The sequence below is a fragment of the Vulpes vulpes genome, chromosome 16 (assembly GCF_048418805.1).
Source record: "Vulpes vulpes isolate BD-2025 chromosome 16, VulVul3, whole genome shotgun sequence".
Lineage (NCBI taxonomy): Eukaryota > Metazoa > Chordata > Mammalia > Carnivora > Canidae > Vulpes > Vulpes vulpes.
In genome coordinates this window covers 91429638-91450561 of record NC_132795.1, presented here as the reverse complement: position 1 = coordinate 91450561, position 20924 = coordinate 91429638, and the positions used below count along the sequence as shown (strand labels likewise).

The window sequence follows — 20924 nt, the reverse complement described above, 5'->3', positions numbered from 1 at the left end:
TATAGATCTGAAGAGAGAAACAAACAACACAATAGTAGTATACTTTAATACCCACATCTTTATAATGGATAGATCATCCATAGACAAAAAAATTCAGTAAAAAAAAAAAATGTTAGAACTGAATGACCCTATACACCAAGTGGACACTAAAGACATACAGAACATTCCTAAAACAGAATATTCATTCTTCTCAAGGACACTTGGAACATTCTCCAGGATAGATCATTTGCTAGGTCACAAACAAGTCTTAACAAATTTTAGAAGGCTGGAATCATTTGAAATATTTTTTCTGACCATAATGGAATGGAATTAAAAATGAATAATAAAACAAAAACGAGAAAATTCAGAAATACTTCAAATTTTAAAAACATAAACATCTATTGGGTCAAATAAGAAATCAAAAGGGAAATAAGAAAATACCTCTAAACAAATAAAAATGAACACACACATACCAAAACTTATGGGAGGCAGCAAAAACAGTACTGACAGGAAAGTTTATAGCCATAATCTTTTTATTTTTAAAAAATCTCAAACAATATAACTTCATACCTCAAGGAACTAGAAGAAGCCAATCACAAAGTTGGCAAAATGAAGAAATAATAAAGATTAAAGCATAAATAAAGAATAGGAAGACAATTTTCAAAAATCAATGAAATTAAGAATTGTTTTTTGGAAAAGATAAAGTCACCAAACCATACTACCTACCAAGAATGAATCAAGAAGAAACAGAAATCCTGAACAGACCAATAACAAGGAAGGAAACTGAAAGAGTAATTATAAACCTTCCAACAAAAAAAGCCCAGGATCAGACACCAATCTCCCCAAACTCTTCTAAAAAAATCAAAGAAGAGCAATTACTTACATTTATTCTAGGAGACCAACGTCACTCTGATACCAAAGCCAAAGACATCAGAAAAAAAAAGAAAACTACAGGTCAATATTTCTGACAAACATAGATTCAAAAATTCACAACAAAATACTAGCAAACTCAGTTCAACAGCATGTTAAAAGAACCATACATTGATCAAGTATGATTTATCCCTGACACACAAGGATGGTTCAACATACAAATGTCAATAAATGTGATATACACAGTAACATAACAAAGAATAAATTTCACATGGTCATCTCAATATACACAGAAAAAGCATTTCACAAAATATAACACCTAATGATAAAGAAGAAAAAACTCTCAACAAATACAGTATCAGAACACACTTCAACATGATAAAGGCCATTTACAAAAAGGCCACAGTGAATATCATACTCAACAGTGAAAAGCTGAAAGCATCCCATTTAACTTCTGAAACAACGACGTTTACTCTCCCCTCTCCAATTCAACACAGTACAGAAAGTATGAGGCAGAACAATTTTATTTTTTTTTTGAGGCAGAACAATTTAAAAAAAAGTAAAAAACCTTGAAGCCTCCATAAGAAGCACTGTTATGAACCAATACATAAATTCAGTAAAGATACAGGATATTAAATCAACATACAAAAATCAAAAGGAAATTTAAAAAAAACAGTTCCATTTACGATAATATCAAAAAAGAATGAAATACATATAAATTTAATCAGGGAGGCAAAATACACTGAAAATTACATTGATGAGAGAAATTGATTTAGCATTGATGAGAGAAATTGATTTAGCATTGATGAGAGAAATTTAAAAAGAAACAAATAAGTGAAAGGACACCTCATGTTCATGGACTACAAGACTCAGTATTGTTAAAAAGTCCCCACTTCCTAAAGCAGTTTGTATATTCAACACAATCTCTATCAAAATCCCAGTGGCAGGGTGCCTGGGTGGTTCAGTCAGTTAAGCATCTAACTTCAGCTCAAGTCATGATCTTGGGATCCTAGGATGGAGCCCCGAGTCAGGCTCCCCACTCAGTGGGGGAATCTGCTTTTCCCTCTCCCACTGCCCTCCGCTTGCTTGTGCTCTATTTATCTCTTTCTCAAATATATAAAATCTTTGTTTAATCCCAATGGCATTTTTTATAGAAATAGAAAATTCTAAAATTTATTTGGAACTAAAGAAGACCCCAAATAGCCAAAGAAATTTTGATCAAGAAGAATAAAGCTGGAGGTATCACACTGCCCAATTTCAAAATATATTACAAAGTTATAATCAAAACAGGATGGTACTGGCATGACAACAAATATAAACTAATGAAACAGAATAGAGAGCTAAGTCCATGCATCTAAGGATCAATTGGACATCATCAAGGATGCCATGAATATGCATGGGGAAAAGACAGTCTCATCCATAAAGGCTGGTGGAAAAATTAGAAATTTACAAGTAAACAGATGAAACTGGACCCTGTCTCACTCTGTATTTAAAAAAATCAACTCAAAATGGATTAAAGACCTAAACTTGAAGCCTGAAACAATGAAGTCTTAAAAGAAAATCTAGGGGAAAAGCTACCAGACATTGGTCTACACAATTATTTATTGGATAGCACAACAAAAGCACAGGCAACAAAAGCAAAATATAGACAAATGGGATTAGATCAAACTAAAAGCTTCTTCACAGCAAAAGAAATCCTCAACAAAATAAAAAGGCAACCTACAAAATGGAAGAAAATATTTGCAGACCAAGTATCAGATAAGGGGTTAATACCCAAAATGTATAAATAACTACAACTCAGTGTATACAATGGAATGTCATTCAACCTTGAAAAAGGAAATCTTGCCATTTGTCACAACACAGATGGGCCTGAGGACAGGATACTATAGGTTAAAAAAGCAGACACACAAAGACAAATCTTACATGATCTTGCTCATATGTGGAATCCAAAATAGTCAAATACATATAAGCAGTGAGTAGAATGGTGGGTACCAGGGCCTGGGGGGAGGAGGAAATGGGAAAGTGTTGGTCCAAGAGTACAAAATTTCACTTCTGCAGAGCAAATTCTGGAGATTGACTTTACAATACAGGACCTATGATGAATAATACTGTATTATATACTTTAAAATTTGCTAAAACAGTATATCTCATGTTAAGTGCTCTTACCACAAAGGAAAAAGAAGGGCAAAGAACAAAGGGACTATGGGAGGAAACTTTTGGAAGTGATACATAAGTCTATGGCAATTACAGTAATGATGGCTTCCCAGCTGTATGCTTATCTCCGAACCCAGCAAGTTGTATATGTGTAAACAACTACAGCTGTTCGTATCACTGTGGTTAATATAGTTCCCTTTGTGGCACTTTAAGAAATGTGATTGAAGAACCTGAGTTACTTTGGGACAACCAATATTTGGTTGTAGGTTTCTGTTGTTTTTTTGTTTTGTTTTGTTTTGTTTTTTTTTTTTGTTTTTTTAGGTTTCTGTTGTTTTGATAGTGACAATCATTGTATTTGGCTAGCAGATCATAGCTTTTTATGTTTTCTAACCTTAATGACATAAAGGAGCAGTGGAAGATAAGGATTGAAACCTAGGTTATACCCAGATTTTGGATACGCTTTGGTGTAAGGCTAAAAGGTTTACATTTATTTCAGTAGGTATTTACATGGTTTTTAAAGTTGTCAAGCAGGAGAGTGATACAATCAAAAGCATGTTATAAAAACATTAATCTGACAGTCTCATCCTACACTGGCTGAAATGAGGGAAGGAAAACCTAGCTAGCAAACTTATTATAATAATTTGGTAGTAGACCTGTGTGAAAATACTGACAGTAAGAACAAAAAAGGTTAATTTTGAGAGATACTATGATAATAAGATTTAATAGGACTTTTTACATTCTTTTATCTGGCATTCAACAAATATTTATTGAGTGCCTACTCTGAACCAGAAACCATGTTATGCATTGGAAATAGAGGTAAAAGATATAATCTCTGCCCATAATGTGTTCACAGGCAAAAACTCTGGTAGAAGGCTCTGAGGCATTCTCCAAACTGACATTAAAGCGACCTAAACCACTTAGTCCTTGTACAATCTGTCCATATCATCTCTATCCAACCTTACTACTACACATTTTAACCACTTCTTCATCAAACAATACGAGTATGACACCTTCTACCCAATGCTTCTAAAAATATGCACCTTGAAAGTGATTAATCATTTCCTACTGACAAATTCTAATGATCTTCCAGGGCTCCTCCACATGACGGCTGGTAGCATTCTATATTGACTGTTCCTTGAAACACTCTTATCTTTACCTTCCTTGTTCTCTAGCCCACTGAATCCTCTTTTGCCCTATTTAGATCTTAGTCATTTCTAATAACTGTTTTGAAAATATACAGGTAGGTTTAAAAAAATTTTAAACAACCAGTTCTAAATAGGTGGCTATATGACACATCACGTCTCCTCATGTGTGAACTGCCCCACTTAAGTACCAAAGGATGAGTGTAGTAAGAACAAATTAATGAACATGGGTAGTATTAGGGTTCTCCGGACAAACAAGAACCAACAGGGGTGATGGCTGTGTGTGTGTGTGTGTGTGTGTGTGTGTGTGTGTGTGTATTTTAAGGAATTGACTCATGTGGTTATAGAGGCTGACAAGTCCCAAAATCTAAAGTTAGCAAGCTGGAAATCAAGGAGTGCTGATGGTCTAATTCCAATCTAAAGACAAAAAGGCTCAAAATCCAGAAAGAGCTCATGTTTCAGTTCAAGCCCAAAGGCAGATAAAAACCAGTCATTAAAAAAAACAAAAACAAAAAACAAAAAAAAAAAAAACCCACTGTCATAGCTCAAGGGCAGACAAGCAGGGGTTCCCTCTCATTCAAGAGAGGGTCAGCTTTTTGTTTTATTCAGGCATTCAACTGACTGGATGAATTTCACCAACCACATTAGGAAGGACAGTCTGCTTTAGTCAATCTATCAAGTTTAACTTGAAAACTCATCCTAAACACCATCATAGAAATACCCACAATAATGTTTGACCAAACAACCAGATACCATGACAAAAATCTGGGCCCAAATGGACACATAAACTTAACTATCTCTGAGTCCTGCTTAGCCAAGTGTATTTACACAGAACAAAACCACTATAAGGGTGATATTTACTAATGCAAAATAACAGGGAGTAATTTTATGGAGATGAGGCTGATGAGGACACTATAAACTAAACTGATACACCAAAAAGCAAAAACAAAACCGAACGACTGACCATGTTATCTAAGTTAAGAACTTTACTGAAATTTGAAAGTTTAAGAAAAAGTGGAAATTAGCCCAAGCAGCGGCTTAGCTTCCCTTCTTTCTTAATAGAAATTATATATTAGTGAAACTTTATGTGGGGAAAGACCAGTTTTGTTTCTTTCCCTTTTTAAATAGTTTCTGATCCAACATTTTAAAGACATGAAGAGGGCAGCCCGGGTGGCTCAGTGGTTTAGCGCCACCCTCAGCCCAGGGTGTGATCCTGGAGACCGGGGATGGAGTCCTACGTCGGGCTCCCTGCATGGAGCCTGCTTCTACCTCTGCCTGTGTCTCTGCCTCTCTTTCTCTCTCTCTGTATCTCTCATGAATAAATAAATAAAATCTTAAAAAAAAGACACGAAGATGTGTTTAATCCCTAATCATCAGGGAAACGCAAATCAAAACCACAGTAAAGTATCAACCCACACCTGTCAAGTTGGCTATTATCAAAAATACAAAAAGAAAAAAAAAAAGTGGTGGTGAGGATGTAGACAAAAGGGAACCCCTGTACACTGTTGCTAGGAATGTGAATTAGTACAGCTGCTATGGAGAACAGGATGGAGTTTCCTCAAAAAATTAAAAAGAGGGATCCCTGGGTGGCGTAGCGGTTTGGCGCCTGCCTTTGGCCCAGGGCGCGATCCTGGAGACCGGATCGAATCCCACGTCGGGCTCCCGGTGCTTGGAGCCTGCTTCTCCCTCTGCCTATGTCTCTGCCTCTCTCTCTCTCTGTGACTATCATAAATAAATAAAAATTTAAAAAAAAATTAAAAAGAGAGCTACCAGAGGATCCAATGATTCCACTTTGGGGTATTTATCCATAGAAAACAAAAACACAAGAGATATATGTATCCTATGTTCACTGCAGCATTATTTACAATGGCCAATTATAGAAACAACCTAAATGTCTATCAGTAGGCGAATGAATAAGGATGATGTGAGATATATACACACACAAGCACTCACAATGGAATATAACTCAGCCACAAAAAAGAATGATTTCTTGCCATTTGTGACAACATCGATGGACCTGGAGGGTTTTATGCTAAATGAAATAAGTGAGACAGAAATGCAAATATCATATGATTTCACTTATATATGGAATCTAAAAAACAAAACAGACTCATAGATAAAGGAAACAAACTGATGATTACTAGAATGGGGAAGGCTCAGGGGCAGGCAAAATAGGTGAAGGGGATTTAAGAGGTACAAACTTACAGTTATAAAATAAATCAGTCCTGGGGATATAGCATACAGCATAAGGAATATATGATGCAATATATCAATAATACTGTAATAACTTTGTATGGTGACAGATGGTAACTAGATTTACCACAGGGATCATTTTATAATATATAAAAATATCAAATTATTATGATATATACCTGAAACTTCTTCCATAATTTGGCTATTGTAAATAATACTGCAATAGATACAGGGGTACATTTATCATCTTAATATTTTTTTATTCTTTGGGTAAATACCCAGTAGTGGAATTACTGGATCATATGGTAGTTTTGTTTTTAATTTTTTGAGAAAACTCCACATACTCTTTTCCACAATGGCTATACTAGCTTGCATTCCCACCAACAGTACACAGGGTTCCTTTTTCTCCACGTCCTTGCCAACGTTGTTGTTTCCTGTATTTCTCATTTTGGCCATTCTGACAGGTGTGAGGTAGTATCTCATTGTGGTTTTGATTTGTATTTCTCTTAAGATGAGTGATGTTGAGCATCTTTCATGTGTCTGTTGGCCTCCTGGATGTCTTCTTTGGGGAAATATCTGTTCATGTCTTCTGCCCATTTTTCAACTGGGTTATTTTCTGGCATTGAGCTGTATCAGTTTTTTATGTATTTTGGAATATTAACCCTTTTTCAGATGTATCACTTGCAAATATCTTCTGCCATTCAGTAGGCTATTTTTTATAGTTTTGCTGATTGCTTCCTTTGCTGTGCAGAAGCTTTTTATTTTGATTTTTTTAAAAGATTTTATTTATTTATTTGAGAGAGAAGAGACACAATGCGAGCAAGGGAAGAGGGGCGGAGGGAAAGAAGACTGAGAAGCAGACTCTCCACTAAGCAGGGGGCCTGATGTGGGACTTGATCCTAGGATCCTGGGATCATGACCTGAGGCGAAGGCAGACACTTAACCATTGGAGCCACTCAGACACACACATTCCCATATAATTTATTTTTGCTTGCTTCTCTTGCCTTAGGAGACAACATCTTAGAAAGATGTTGCTGTAGCTAATGTCAAAGAAATTACAGCCTGTACTCTCCTTCTAGGATTTTTATGGTTCCAGGTCTCTCGTTTTGAGTTTATTTTTCTGTATGGTGTAAAAAGTGGTCCGGTTCCATTCTTTTGCAGGTTGCTGTCCAGTTTTCCCAGTACTATTTGTTGAAGAGACTATTTCCCCATTGCCTATTTGCCTCCTTTGTTGAGGATTAATTGACCATATAACTGTGGGTTTTATTTCTGGGTTTCCTGTTCTATTTCATTGATCTATGTGTCTGTTCTTATGCTAGTATCATACTGTTTTGATTCCTACACCATTGTAATAGAACTTGAAATCTCCAGTTCTGTTTTTCTTTTTCTTTAGCTCTTCAGGGTTTTTGTGGTTCCATACAAATTTGGGGATTATTTATTCTAGTTCTTTGAAAAGTGCTGTTGGTGTCTTGATAGGGATTGCATTAAATCTGCAGACTGCCTTGGGTAGTACGGATATTTTAAGAATAATAGTTAAGACAAGGAAAGAATCTTAAAAGCAGCAAGAGAAAAACAATTTGTTACACACAAGTGAAACCCCATGATCAAAATTTTTGAGTGGAAACTTGGCAGGCCAGGAGGAAGTAGGTAAAATATACTGAAAATACTGGGGGAAAAAAACTGTCAATAAGAATACCTAGCAAAGCTGTCCTGCAGATTTTTGGTTTCAGACAAGCAAAATCTAAAGGAATTATTGCCCAAGGACCAGACTTATAAGAAATGTTAAAAGGACTTCCTTAAGCTGAAACATGGGGCACTAATTAGTAATAGGAAAACATATAAATCTCACTGGTCAGGGTAAATATATTATTAGTAAAAATTAAAAGTAATCTTATATTGTAGGGACGCCTGGGTGGCTCAGCAGTTGAGCATTTGCCTTCAGCTCAGGGCATGATCCTGGAGTCTGGGGCTGAGTCCCCTCATCAGGCTCCCTGTGAGGAGCCTGCTTCTACCTCTGCCTATATTCCCTGCCTCTCTCTCTGAATCTCTCATGAATAAATAAATAAAATCTTTAAAAAAAATAGAAGTACTCTTATATTGTAAAGGTGATTGGTTAATTACTTACAAATCTAATATGAAGGTTATAAGATAAAAGTAATAAAAATAGCAATAACTACAATAAACTGTAAATACTGAAAGTGAAAGATGCAAATTGTGACATCAAAACAAAACGTGGGAAAGGGAGAAAAAAATTCAGGTTTAGAATGCATCTGAACTTAATATATCAATTTAAGATAGGGTGTTTTATATATATGTGTATTATATTATATATATGTTATTTTATATAAACCTCATGGTAATCATAAAGCAAAAGCCTATAGATATACAAGATAAGAGGAATCTAAGCATATTACTACAGAAAATTGTTCAATCACAAAGGAAGAGAGCAAGAAAAATGGAATAATACTATATAGCAAGAATGAAAATTATACGTGAATTAAATGCTATGAAAATTGAGATATAGCTACTATTAACATTTTTTTATCTCTAGTGTATTTTATAGTATTCAGGATGTAATTTTGATAGCAACATAATATGTATTGGTTTACTTTAATCATACCTCTGTCATTGAACAAATTGGTTGTTTACCAAATAAATAATTAAATAAACAAACAAACCTAAGCAAGCAAGTGAAAAAAAAAAAAAGAAAGAAAAAGGGAAAGGAACAATAAAATCTTAAAAATAGCCAGAAAACAATTAACAAAATGCAATAAGTACATATCCATCAATAATTGTTTTAAATGAAAATGAACTAAATTCTCTAATAAAAAGACACAGAATGGCTGAATGGATAATAATGCAAGATCCATTTATATGCTGCCTACAAGAGACTTCCTTCAGATGTAAGGACATTCAAAATTAAAGTTAAGGGTAGAAAAAATACACTCCATGCAAATGAGAACCAAAAGAAAGCTGGGATAGGTTACAGCAGACAAGATACACTTTAAGACAAAGACTATTATAGGAGACAAAGTCATAAGATAATGATAAAAGGACCAATCCAACAAGAAGATATAACATATAACATTTGTTATATGAATATGAATAAATATTCACCCAGTGATGAAGCACCTAGATACATAAACATTAATCGACATATAAAGGGAGAAACAGACATCAATTAAAAAATAGTAAGGGACTTAAATTCCCCACTTTCATCAATTAGATCATCCAGACAGAAAAATCTATTTTAAAAACTTACTTAAATGACATGTCAGGCTAATTGGACTTAACACACACATACAGAACATTCCATCCAAGCAACAGAATAGTCTTAAGTACATATGGAACATACTCCAGGAAAAATCACATGTTAGGCCACAAACCGGTCATAAAAAATTTAAGAGAACTAAATTATATCAAGCATTTTTTTCTGACCACAGTGTTATGAAACTCAAAATCAATTACAGGAAAAAAAAAGTGGAAAATTTATAAACGTGAAGATTGAACATTTGGCTAAACAATGAAGGAGTCAAAAAAGAAACCAAAAGAAAAAGCAAAATGACATGAAAGAAATTTGAAAATGAAAATACAGCATATCAACACTTATGAGTTGGAGCACAAGCAGCTCTAAGAGGGAAAGTCAGAATGATAAATATCTTCATTGAGAAACAAGATCTCAAATAAACAACCTAACTTTACACTTCAAGGAACTAGAAAAAGAAGAACAAACTAAACTTAAAGTTAGTAAAAAGAAACAGCAATCAGAGCAGAAATAAATGAAAATTAAAAAAAAAGAAAATAAATGAAAAAGACATACTACTGGTATCACAGAAACCTTTACAAAGGATAAGAGGCTACTATGAACAATTTTAAAGCCCCCCCCACAAACTGGAAAATCTGAAGAAATGGATAAAGCCCTTGAAACATACAGCCTACCAAAGTGAATCCTTTAACCAGACCAATAACAAGTAGATTGAATCTCTCATCAAAATTTCCCCAAAAGAGAAGTCCAGTACCAGATGACTTCACTGGTGAATTCTACCAAACATTTAAATACAAATTCTTTAACTAAAATTAACAAGACAGGAAACAACAAATGTTGGTGAGGATGTGGAGAAAGGGGAACTCTCTTACACTGTTGGTGGGAATGCAAGCTGGTATAACCATTCTGGAAAACAGTATGAAGGTTCCTCAAGAACTTAAAAATAGAGCTACCCTACAACCCAGCAATTGCACTACCAGGTATTTATACCAAAGATACAAATGTAGTGAAACACCCCAATGTTCACAGCAGCAATGTCCACAACAGCCAAACTGTGAAAGGAGCCAAGATGTCCATTAGCAAATGAATGAATAAAGAAGATGTGGTACATACACACACACACACACACACATACACACACAACACACAGAGAAATATTAGTCATCAGAAAGGATGAATACTTACCATTTACACAGATGTGGATGGAACTGGGGGGTATTATGCTGAGTGCAATAAGTCAACTGAAGAAAGACAATTATCATATGGTTTCACTCATATGGGTAATATAAGAAACAGTTCAGAGGATCATAGGAGAAGGGAAGGAAAACTGAATGGAAAGAAATCAGAGGGAGACAAACCATGAGAGACTCTTCACTCTGGGAACAAACTGAGGATTGCTAAGCATTAAGGAGGGCATGTGATGTAATGAGCACTAAGTGTTATACACAACTGGTAAGTTATTGGACACTAAAAAAAAAGAATATTAATTCTTCTCAAACTCTTTCAAAATAGAGCAGGGAATTTTTTAAACTCCTTTTATGAGGTCAGTATTACCCTGATACCAAAAGTAGACAGTGGCACCATACAAAAGAAAATTACAGAGGCCAATATCTGATAAACTTCAACAATACATTAGGAAATAAATTCAACATAACACTGAAGAGATCATTCACCATGGTCAAGTGCAACTTGTTCCAGGGATGTAAGGGATGGTTTAACTTTTAGAAGTCAACCAGTGTGATACACCACATTAACAAAATGAACAAAATATATAATTATATCAATATATACAGAAAAGGCACCTGACAAGATTCAACATCAAAAATTTATGATTTTTAAAAATCTCAAAAGGTAGTTATACAGGGAACATATCTCAACATAATAAAGGCCATATATGACCAGCCCATAGCTATCATTATCCTCAGTGTTGAAAGCTGAAAGCTTTTTCTCTGAGATCAGGAACAAGACAAGAATGCCCATTCTTGTCATTTTATTCAATGCAGTATTGGAAGTCATAGCCAGAGCACTTAGGCAAGAATAATAAATAAATAAAAAGTATCCGAATTGAAAAGGAAAAACTTAGCTGTCACTATATGCAAATGACATGATATAGAAAACCTAGACTCTACCAAAAAACTGTTAGAGTAAATAAATTCAGTAAAGTTATGGAATACAAAATCCATATACAAAAATATGTTGTGTCTTTATACACTAATACTGAACTATCAGAAAAATAAATAAAACAATCTGATTTACAACTGCATCAAAAAGTATAAAATACCTAGGAATAAATTCAACCAAGGAAGTGAAAGACATACACACTGAAAACCATAAGGCACTGATGAAAGAATGAAGGTGACACAAATAAAATGAGAGATAAACCATGATCAGATTGGAAAAATATTGTTAAAATATCCATACAACTCAAAGGAATCTATGATTTAATACAACCCCTTTCAAAATTCAAAAGTCATTTTATTTTTAAATAAACAATTTAAAAATCTATATGGAAGTACGAAAGACCCCAAAAACCAAACCAGTCCTGAAAAAGAAGAATCATGCTGCGGGTATCCCACTTCCTGATTTCAAACTATATTACAAAGCTATAGTAATCAAAACAGTATGGTATTGGCATAAAAACAGAAATATAGATCAATGGAAAAGAACAGAGAGCCCAGAATTAAACCCAAGCATATATGGTCAATTAATTTACATAGGAGACAAGAATATATAAAGGGGAAAATAGTCTCTTCAGTAAATGGTGCTGGAAAAACTGTTACAGCTACATATAAAAGAATGAAAATAGACCACTATCTTACATGCACAAAATAATCTAAAATGGATTAAAGGCTTGAACATAAAATCTGAAGCTATAAAACTCCTTAAGAAAATATAGATGGTAAAAGACTTGACATCTATCTTAGAGACAATTTTTTGGATCTGACACTAAAAGCAAAGGCAACAAAAGCAAAAATAAACAAGTGGGACTACAGCAAACTAAAAAGCTTCTGCACAGAAAAAAAAATCATCAACAAAATGAAAAGACAACCTACTGAGTGGGAGAAAATATTTGCAAATCATGTATCTGACAAGGGGTTAATATCCAAAATAAAGAACCCAACAACTCAATAGCAAACAAACAACCCAATTAAAAAATGGACACAAGATCTAAGTAGATTATTTTTAAAGATGACGTACAAGGGATCCCTGGGTGGCGCAGCGGTTTGGCGCCTGCCTTTGGCCCAGGGCGCGATCCTGGAGACCCGGGATCGAATCCCACGTCAGGCTCCCGGTGCATGGAGCCTGCTTCTCCCTCCGCCTGTGTCTCTGCCTCTCTCTCTCTCTCTGTGACTATCATAAATAAATAAAAAATTTAAAAAAAAAAAAAAAAGATGACGTACAAATATCCAGCAGACACATGAAAAAGTACTCAATATCAGTAATCATTAAAGAAATACAAATCAAAATCTCAGTGAGATATCACCTGTGAGAATGGTTATTGGCAAAAAGACAAGAAATAATAAGGGTTGGCAAGGATGTGGAGGAAGGAGAACCCTTGTGCACTGTTGGTGGGAATATACACTACAGAAACAATATGGAGATTCTTCAAAAAATTAAAAATAGAACTGCTGTTTGATCCAGCAACTCAACTTCTCTGTATGTGTGCAAAGCAAACAAAAACACTAGCTTGAAAAAGTATCTGCACTCCCATGTGCATTATTCACAATAGCCAAGACATGGAAACAACCTAACTGCCTGTCAATGGTTGAATAAATAAAATGTGGTATAAATACACAAGGGAATATTATTCAGCCATAAAAATCAAGGAAAGCCTGTCATTTTTGACAACATAGATAGACCTTGAGGTAATTATACTAAGTAAAATAAGTCAGACAGAGAAAGACAGATACTGTTTATCTCATATGTGGAATCTCAAAAAACAAAAAACCCAAACTCCTACAAACAGAAAAGAGATCAATGTTTACCAGAGATGGGGGTGGTGGGAGATATAAGTGAAGGTGATCAAAAAGTAGAAACTTCCATTTATAAAAGTCATGAGGATATAATGTACAGCATGATGACTATAGTCAATAATACCATATTGTGTTTCTGAAAGGTGTTAAGAGAATACATATGAAAAGTTCTCATCACAGGAAAAAGAAAAAGAATTGTAACTGGTGATAGATATTAACTAGACATACTGTGGTGATCGTTTCACAATATAGCAAATCATTTTGTTGTACACCTAAAACTAATATAATGTTATATATCAATTACATCAGCTTTTTAAAATGTAGTAAAATTTTAAAAATAAAAATAGCCAAATTTTGTTAAACAAACACAAAATTATCCTGTCAAACGGTCATAAAAGTTTATAATTGCTCCTAATTTTTTTCTATCACAATTAATAAAGTTAACAGATCAACAATAAATAGTCTGCAGATCAGTTATTAGTCTTCATCCCATACTCTGAGTAATACTAGTCTAAGAATAATGCCCATTAAACTTAGGGAGGAAGCTCATATAATAAATTTGTGATGAAATAACAGAAATATTGGATGTGTTCAAGTCAGAAAGACTTAATGAATATGCACTGTAAGGGATTTAAAACAATGGCTAATGATCACAAGTATTTCTTTAAAAAAAACATCACAGGGGTCAGCTTAACACTGATAATTTTCTTGATCAGATACTGAAAGAACTTCTCCAATAATTTAGCATCTTTCTTATAAAACTAATTAGACCAGGATACAATCAGCAAGTCTTTTCTGCAAAGCAATTCTCATCTTATTAATTTAGTTTATTTCTATCACAGTCTATATATAGTTAAGTTATAACCTTCATACCCCAATTTTAAAAGACTCCTGATTATGTCCTGGATTCCAAAACAAGCTAGAAAGTGTTTTGTATGTGTATGTGTAGAAAGCATCTTTTTTTTTTTTAAATCTTAATCTTTCTACCATTATTAGGGGACAATCTCAGTAAGAGTGTCAGTAGTAAAGCAGACAGTCATTGAGCATTTGCAATGTACCAGGCTTTCTGCTAAGTATTTTAGGTGCTATGCTAAAGTTATTTATCTTCCATTTAAAGAATAGCTATTACTCAGGGTTTTTTTATTTGAGTAGAAATAAATTTTAAAATGATAAGAAAAAGGGAAAATTGATAGATATCAATGTTAAAAAATAAAAGTAATAGTACCATAGTTTGAAAAAAGGCTATCTAGACTAGAGATCCACAAAGTACAGCCCATATGCCACTTGTTTTTTGGTTTTTTTAAGAGTTTATTTATTTGAGAGAGGGAGAGAGAGAGAGCAGAGAGGGAGAGCATGCAAGTGGTGGGAGAGACAGGAGAGGGAGAGAATGAAGTAGACTCCCCGTTGACCCCTGAGCCCAACACAGGGCTTCATCCAGGACCCTGGTCATGGGATCATGACCTGAGCCAAAGGCAGGTGCTTAACTGAGTGAACCACCGAGGCCCCCCTGCCACTTGTTTTTGTAGAGCCCACAACTGAATGGTTTTTACATTTTTAAATGGTTTGGAATAAGTCAAAAGAACAATATTTTGTGACACATGAAAATTATATGTAATTCAATTTCACTGTCTGCAAATAAAGCTTTATTGGAGCACAGCCATGCTCATCCTTTTCCATGTTGTTTATAGCTGTTTTCATGCTACAATGTCAGAACTGAAGAGCACTTTACCTGGCTGTTTGGCACAATGCAAATTGCAGTGACATGATTACAGATGCACAGCATTTCAAGTGCCACACAAATTGTCATACCACAGCTTTTTATTTTATTTTTATTACCAGTTCATACCCAACATATCAAAATAAGGAAAGAAAATCAGACTTAAAATGTCATACTTTTCAGGCACAGTAGAGTGTGATTTTTGTTACTGAATTAGAAAGCCAAGCATTGGGTTTATAATGCAAGGACACTATTATTATCCTCAAAAGAATCCAATGTACAGCAACATTACCAAAGGACTCATCATAGTATCCCCTGCCCACGGGCAAGCAACAGTTTTGAGAAAAAGTAGAAAATTTACAGAGGAGGTCTTATCATAGGAGAATTTCTTCACTAGCAGAAAATAAACATGAGGTATGACCAAAGTAAGATTCTGAGTGGCTCATGTGTTAGTCAAGCAAGGAAAGCCATTTTCTGATGGTGAGTTAATTAAATCATGTTTGAGTATAGAAGATGAAGAAATGGGGCACCTGACTGGCTCAGTGTTTGAGCACCTGCTTTCAGCTCAGATTGTGATCCCCGGGTCCTGGGATTGAGTCCCGCATCAGGCTTCCCAGCAGAGAGCCTGCTTCTCCCTCTGCCTAAGTCTCTGCCTCTCTCTCTGACTCTCATGAATGAATGAATGAATGAATGAATGAGATAAAGAAATGTATCCAGAGAAAATATACTTAAAACTGTTGGCCATTGGGCAAATACATACATTTGCTCAAAAAGTTGAGGACACTGGGAGCAACATTAATAGTTTTTTTTTTTTTTTAAGATAAAGGAGGATGATTTCAAGTGGTTTTCTGTGATCAACAGACGTCTATTGTTCAATTGTTTCTTTTTTTTCTAAAGTTGAGGAGTCAGAGCCAAGTTTGAAGTAACGAAAGAATTAGCCTCTATGAACAGTCTGTTTAAAACAATTTCAGGCAAGAATATTTTCAAAGTTGAGAAACCTCTAATTCAGCATAAGCTAAAGTGGAATTGGCTGAGATGTGTTACAACTGATTATGATAATATATGTGGAAGGAAAAAAGACAAATTTACAAAGCTTGTAAAAAGGTGTTTAAAAAAGTGAAGGTGTTTAAATCTATTCTTTAAAATCAAATTAATTTAAAATTTTTAAATGTTTAACAGTTACCTTGCCAAAAATATTTAAATGTATCATATATTACTGAACCAATAGTGTCAAAGGTGAACTTCATTCATGCCTGTGAGTTTTACTACTTTCAATTTTTGTGAATTTTTGTAAAAAATAGAAAGTGAATATCCTGACTTGCCTTCTATGCAGAAGTTCAAAAACGTAGTTGTTAAAGCAGTGACTTTTTTTAGCTAAACTCTGAGACCGAAGCTTTTCTGGATGAGAAAGAACCATCACTGACCACTATTACCAAATTGAATGGCTTTTTGAAATCAGCTTTTGTTTTGAATTTGATCATGTTTCTCAAACTAAACCTAAAATTTTAAGGCAAAAGTTACAATACATGGAATTTTTACTGAAGTAGAGATATTAACATTGTTTGAATTACAAAGTAATGTCAAGTTGGGTTGTCAAGAGTTTAAAAAAAAAAGAAATGAGATCTGTATTCCCACACAAATCTGAAGTAGATATATTTTCTGATCTCAAACTAAGTTCTAATAAGGGTAAACAACTGTCCCAATTTTAGCACTTTGTGTCCCAAATCCTGGGAAACCACTTAGTCCCAGAATATCAGAACAAGTGGTCTCCCTAATTCCAGGAGCATTTTTCAGACCTAAATACAAATGCAAAGGAAATTTCCATATTTCAAAAATCTATCAACTGTGTAATTGGGGAGGTTCCTGGAACCAGCAATTGGAAATGATTAATCTGCAATGTAATGACATGCCAAAAGGCAAACATCGAGAGAAGAATCTAACAGAATTCTACAAAATACAGTGCTGCTGATAGGTGGTATCAGTATCTGGTAGTACTTACCTGTTTGAAAGGGCATTTTCAAAGGTGAAATATGCAAAATATCAACTGAGATTAGTATTAACAGAACATTTGCAGTTGAGTTTCATAAGAGATAACACTAACTTTGAACCCCAATTAAATGATATCACCACATTCTCATTAGGTGTATATCACACAAAATACTCAATTATAATTTTAATTTTATCACCAAAAACTTTTTTTTAATTAATTTTTATTGGTGTTCAATTTACCAACATACAGAAAAACACCCAGTGCTCATCCCGTCAAGTGTCCGCCTCAGTGCCCATCACCCATTCCCCTCCACCCCCCGCCCTCCTCCCCTTCCACCACCCCTAGTTCGTTTCCCCGAGTTAGGAGTCTTTATGTTCTGTCTCCCTTCCTGATATTTCCCACACATTTCTTCTCCCTTCCCTTATATTCCCTTTCACTATTATTTGTATTCCTCAAATGAATGAGAACATACACTGTTTGTCCTTCGCCGATTGACTTATTTCACTCAGCATAATACCCTCCAGTTCCATCCACGTCGAAGCAAATGGTGGGTATTTGTCGTTTCTAATTGCTGAGTAATATTCCATTGTATACATAGACCACATCTTCTTTATCCATTCATCTTTCGATGGACACCGAGGCTCCTTCCACAGTTTGGCTATTGTGGCCATTGCTGCTAGAAACATCCGGGTGCAGGTGTCCCGACGTTTCATTGCATCTGAATCTTTGGGGTAAATCCCCAACAGTGCAATTGCCGGGTCGTAGGGCAGGTCTATTTTTAACTCTGAGGAACCTCCACACATTTTTCCAGAGTGGCTGCACCAGTTCACATTCCCACCAACAGTGTAAGAGGGTTCCCTTTTCTCCGCATCCTCTCCAACATTTGTTGTTTCCTGCCTTGTTAATTTTCCCCATTCTCACTGGTGTGAGGTGGTATCTCATTGTGGTTTTGATTTGTATTTCCCTGATGGCAAGTGATGCAGAGCATTATCACTAAAAACTTATAGAACTTTTCTCTCTTGATTTATAAATACTTACATAATATCTTCAGTTTTGCCTCTTGGCCTGCAAAGCCTGAAATATTTACTGTCTGGCACTTTACCTAATGGGGCCCCCCATCGTGACTAAGACAAATATAGTTAAGAGATGGGGACTCTTTGAGTTGACAAGAAACTAAATGAAGCAGTAACTACTGGCTTTTATGAGAAAAATAAACAGCAGTGATATATATTTAAAAGACTGTAACATAACAGACTCAGAAGCAATCACTTCATTACACCAATCTCTTTAGACGTCCATCTAGAATCTAGATTTTTAGATCTTAACCCTTCTGCCATCGAAGTTCATTTTATTTACATGAAAAAATTGGCAGGGATTCAAGGAAGATGGATAATGACTAGCATGATGAAATTTAGTGTTCAATTTTTGAAATGTTTAGCTTAAAAAATATCGAGAGTATAGACATAACGATTTCTATTTAAAACTACACAAAGTACCCTGGGCTGTTTTTAAGGTCTAAGGAAGATTAAAAAACAAATTAAAGCAGGGTAGGGTTTTTTGGTTTTTAGTTTTGTTTAGTCATAATAATATTTGTTGACTACTGGGAAGAGAGAATGTTGAACAAGTTTCTGAGAGAGACTATTATAATTTTTACACTCCTAGAGATCTTTAAGAGAATAACCATCTTACTGTAGGATTTAAACTTTTTTTAAAGATTTTATTTATTTATTCATGAGAAACACAGAGAGGCAGAGACATAGGCAGAGGTAGAAGCAGGGTCCATGCAGGGAGCCCGATGTGGGACTCGACCCTGGGTCTCCAGGATCACGACCTGAGCCAAAGGTAGATGCTCAACCACTGAGCCACTCAGGTGCCCCTAAACTTTTACCTACCTAAAGGAATCAACCATCTACTCTTTTAAGAAATTAAGATGTCCTATGAAAGCATTACAATCCAGATTTCACAGCATGATTCCATATTATATTAGAAGTGTTATGCAATTTTTGAACTACGTAGGTATATGTATATTACTATATATAGCTAGTCATATAGCTAACTAGCTAATTTTGAACTATATAAACCAGACATCCCAGTCTACATAAAAATATCTCAAAATAGCAAGTAATTTTAAGTTAATGTCAGACAAGTAAAATATATTTTTATAGAAATACAATAATCATCAAGGCATTTCTTGATGCTAGGACTACAGGGAGGAATACGGTAAGATGCTGCTGCTGAGTTTTAGAAAACATGGTCTACTTGGGAAGGCAGACTAAATAAAGGAAATAAATAATAAGTTAACATAAGCATGATGCCAAATGAGTGGTTTATGCATGTATGCACTAAGTGCTATAAAAGAAATATAGCTGATAATTATAAATACCAATTATATATACAATATTACTTGTCTCAAGGGTGAGAATATGCAAATTAATGTCTACCTAATATCTATCAATAATGAGAAATTAGACTATAGCACTATCATAGCTTTCCTCTTGGCCTAATGGCAAAATTTAAGCAAAGATGTTTCTTTTAAAAGCATCATTTCATATACTATACCAGGGCCAGCAGGTATATCGCTGCTATGAGAGCAATAATCAAATACAATATTCTTTCCCACAGAGGAAAAAAAAAAGGCCTCATAAAACTTCTCAACACAGTTCTCTAGGTAACCACCACTAATCAACTAGAATTGGCACTTAGATGAAACTTACTTGCCATGTAAGTTTTAAGGTATCAGAACAGAAGGAAAAATGTAGGCACAGTCTACTCATTTGACTTCAGTGCAGATATTAGTCCTAAAAGTATGTATGAGAATCACTGGTACTTTCATACTTTTTGAGTGTTGGCTATTGCTATCTCTTGAGTTTTCAGTATTTCAGTTTGTTTAAATTAGGATTATTTTAAGTTCCTCTCTTTCTACCAAGGATATGTTAAAAGGTTCTGTTAACAATTCTCATTAAGGACCTTTATTAAATTGAAGATTAATTAGATAATTAATGTCATATTTTATTAGATAATTAGATAATTAGATAATTAATGTCATATTTTATTTTTAAAGGAGAAATGAGAGAAGACTGCGAAGAACAGGTAAAACACTTCCTTTTACTGTTTATTATTAGACAATTAAATTCCAATAGAAAAGTATACTATATGTGATTATTTTGAACGCAGAAAAAGATGCCTACTGGTAAACATTAACTGCAAAATCTCCTAATTAACTATTCAGCTTTTCAATATTTCAAGACTATAGTATTAAAATAGTGATTTTTGAAAAGTAAAACTGTATATAATGGAACATGTACAAATTAAATTATATATGTAGATTTTGCTTCAAAATAATACGGTGGGGAGAAAAGTCGGAGAGATATACATGGATTAAAGTTACAAAGAGTTGATATTTGATGAAGGTGGGTGACTGGTAAAATAGTAGTTTACATATACTACCCTCTCTACTCTGTATATGTTTGAAACTACCCAAAATTTAAAGTTTATTTGTTTTTATTTAAATTTCACTTAGTCCACATACAGTACAATATTCGTTTCTGGAGTAGAATTCATTACTTACATTCAACACCCGGTGCTCATCCCAAGTGCCCTTTTTAATACCCATCATCCATCTAGCCCATCTCCCACTCAC

The 20924-nt window shown here is 34.5% G+C and overlaps 1 protein-coding gene across 6 annotated transcripts in view; it reads left to right on the top strand.

Annotated features, from left to right (window-relative positions):
• The window catches only part of WDPCP (WD repeat containing planar cell polarity effector), a 448174-nt gene that overhangs the window by 416443 nt on the left and 10807 nt on the right, over positions 1-20924 (top strand). For all 6 annotated transcript variants that reach the window (XM_072743082.1, XM_025992718.2, XM_072743081.1 and 3 more), the window contains one exon: positions 20346-20374. In XM_072743082.1, the coding sequence (XP_072599183.1) occupies positions 20346-20374 (29 nt within the window). The remainder of the gene's footprint in view (positions 1-20345; positions 20375-20924) is intronic.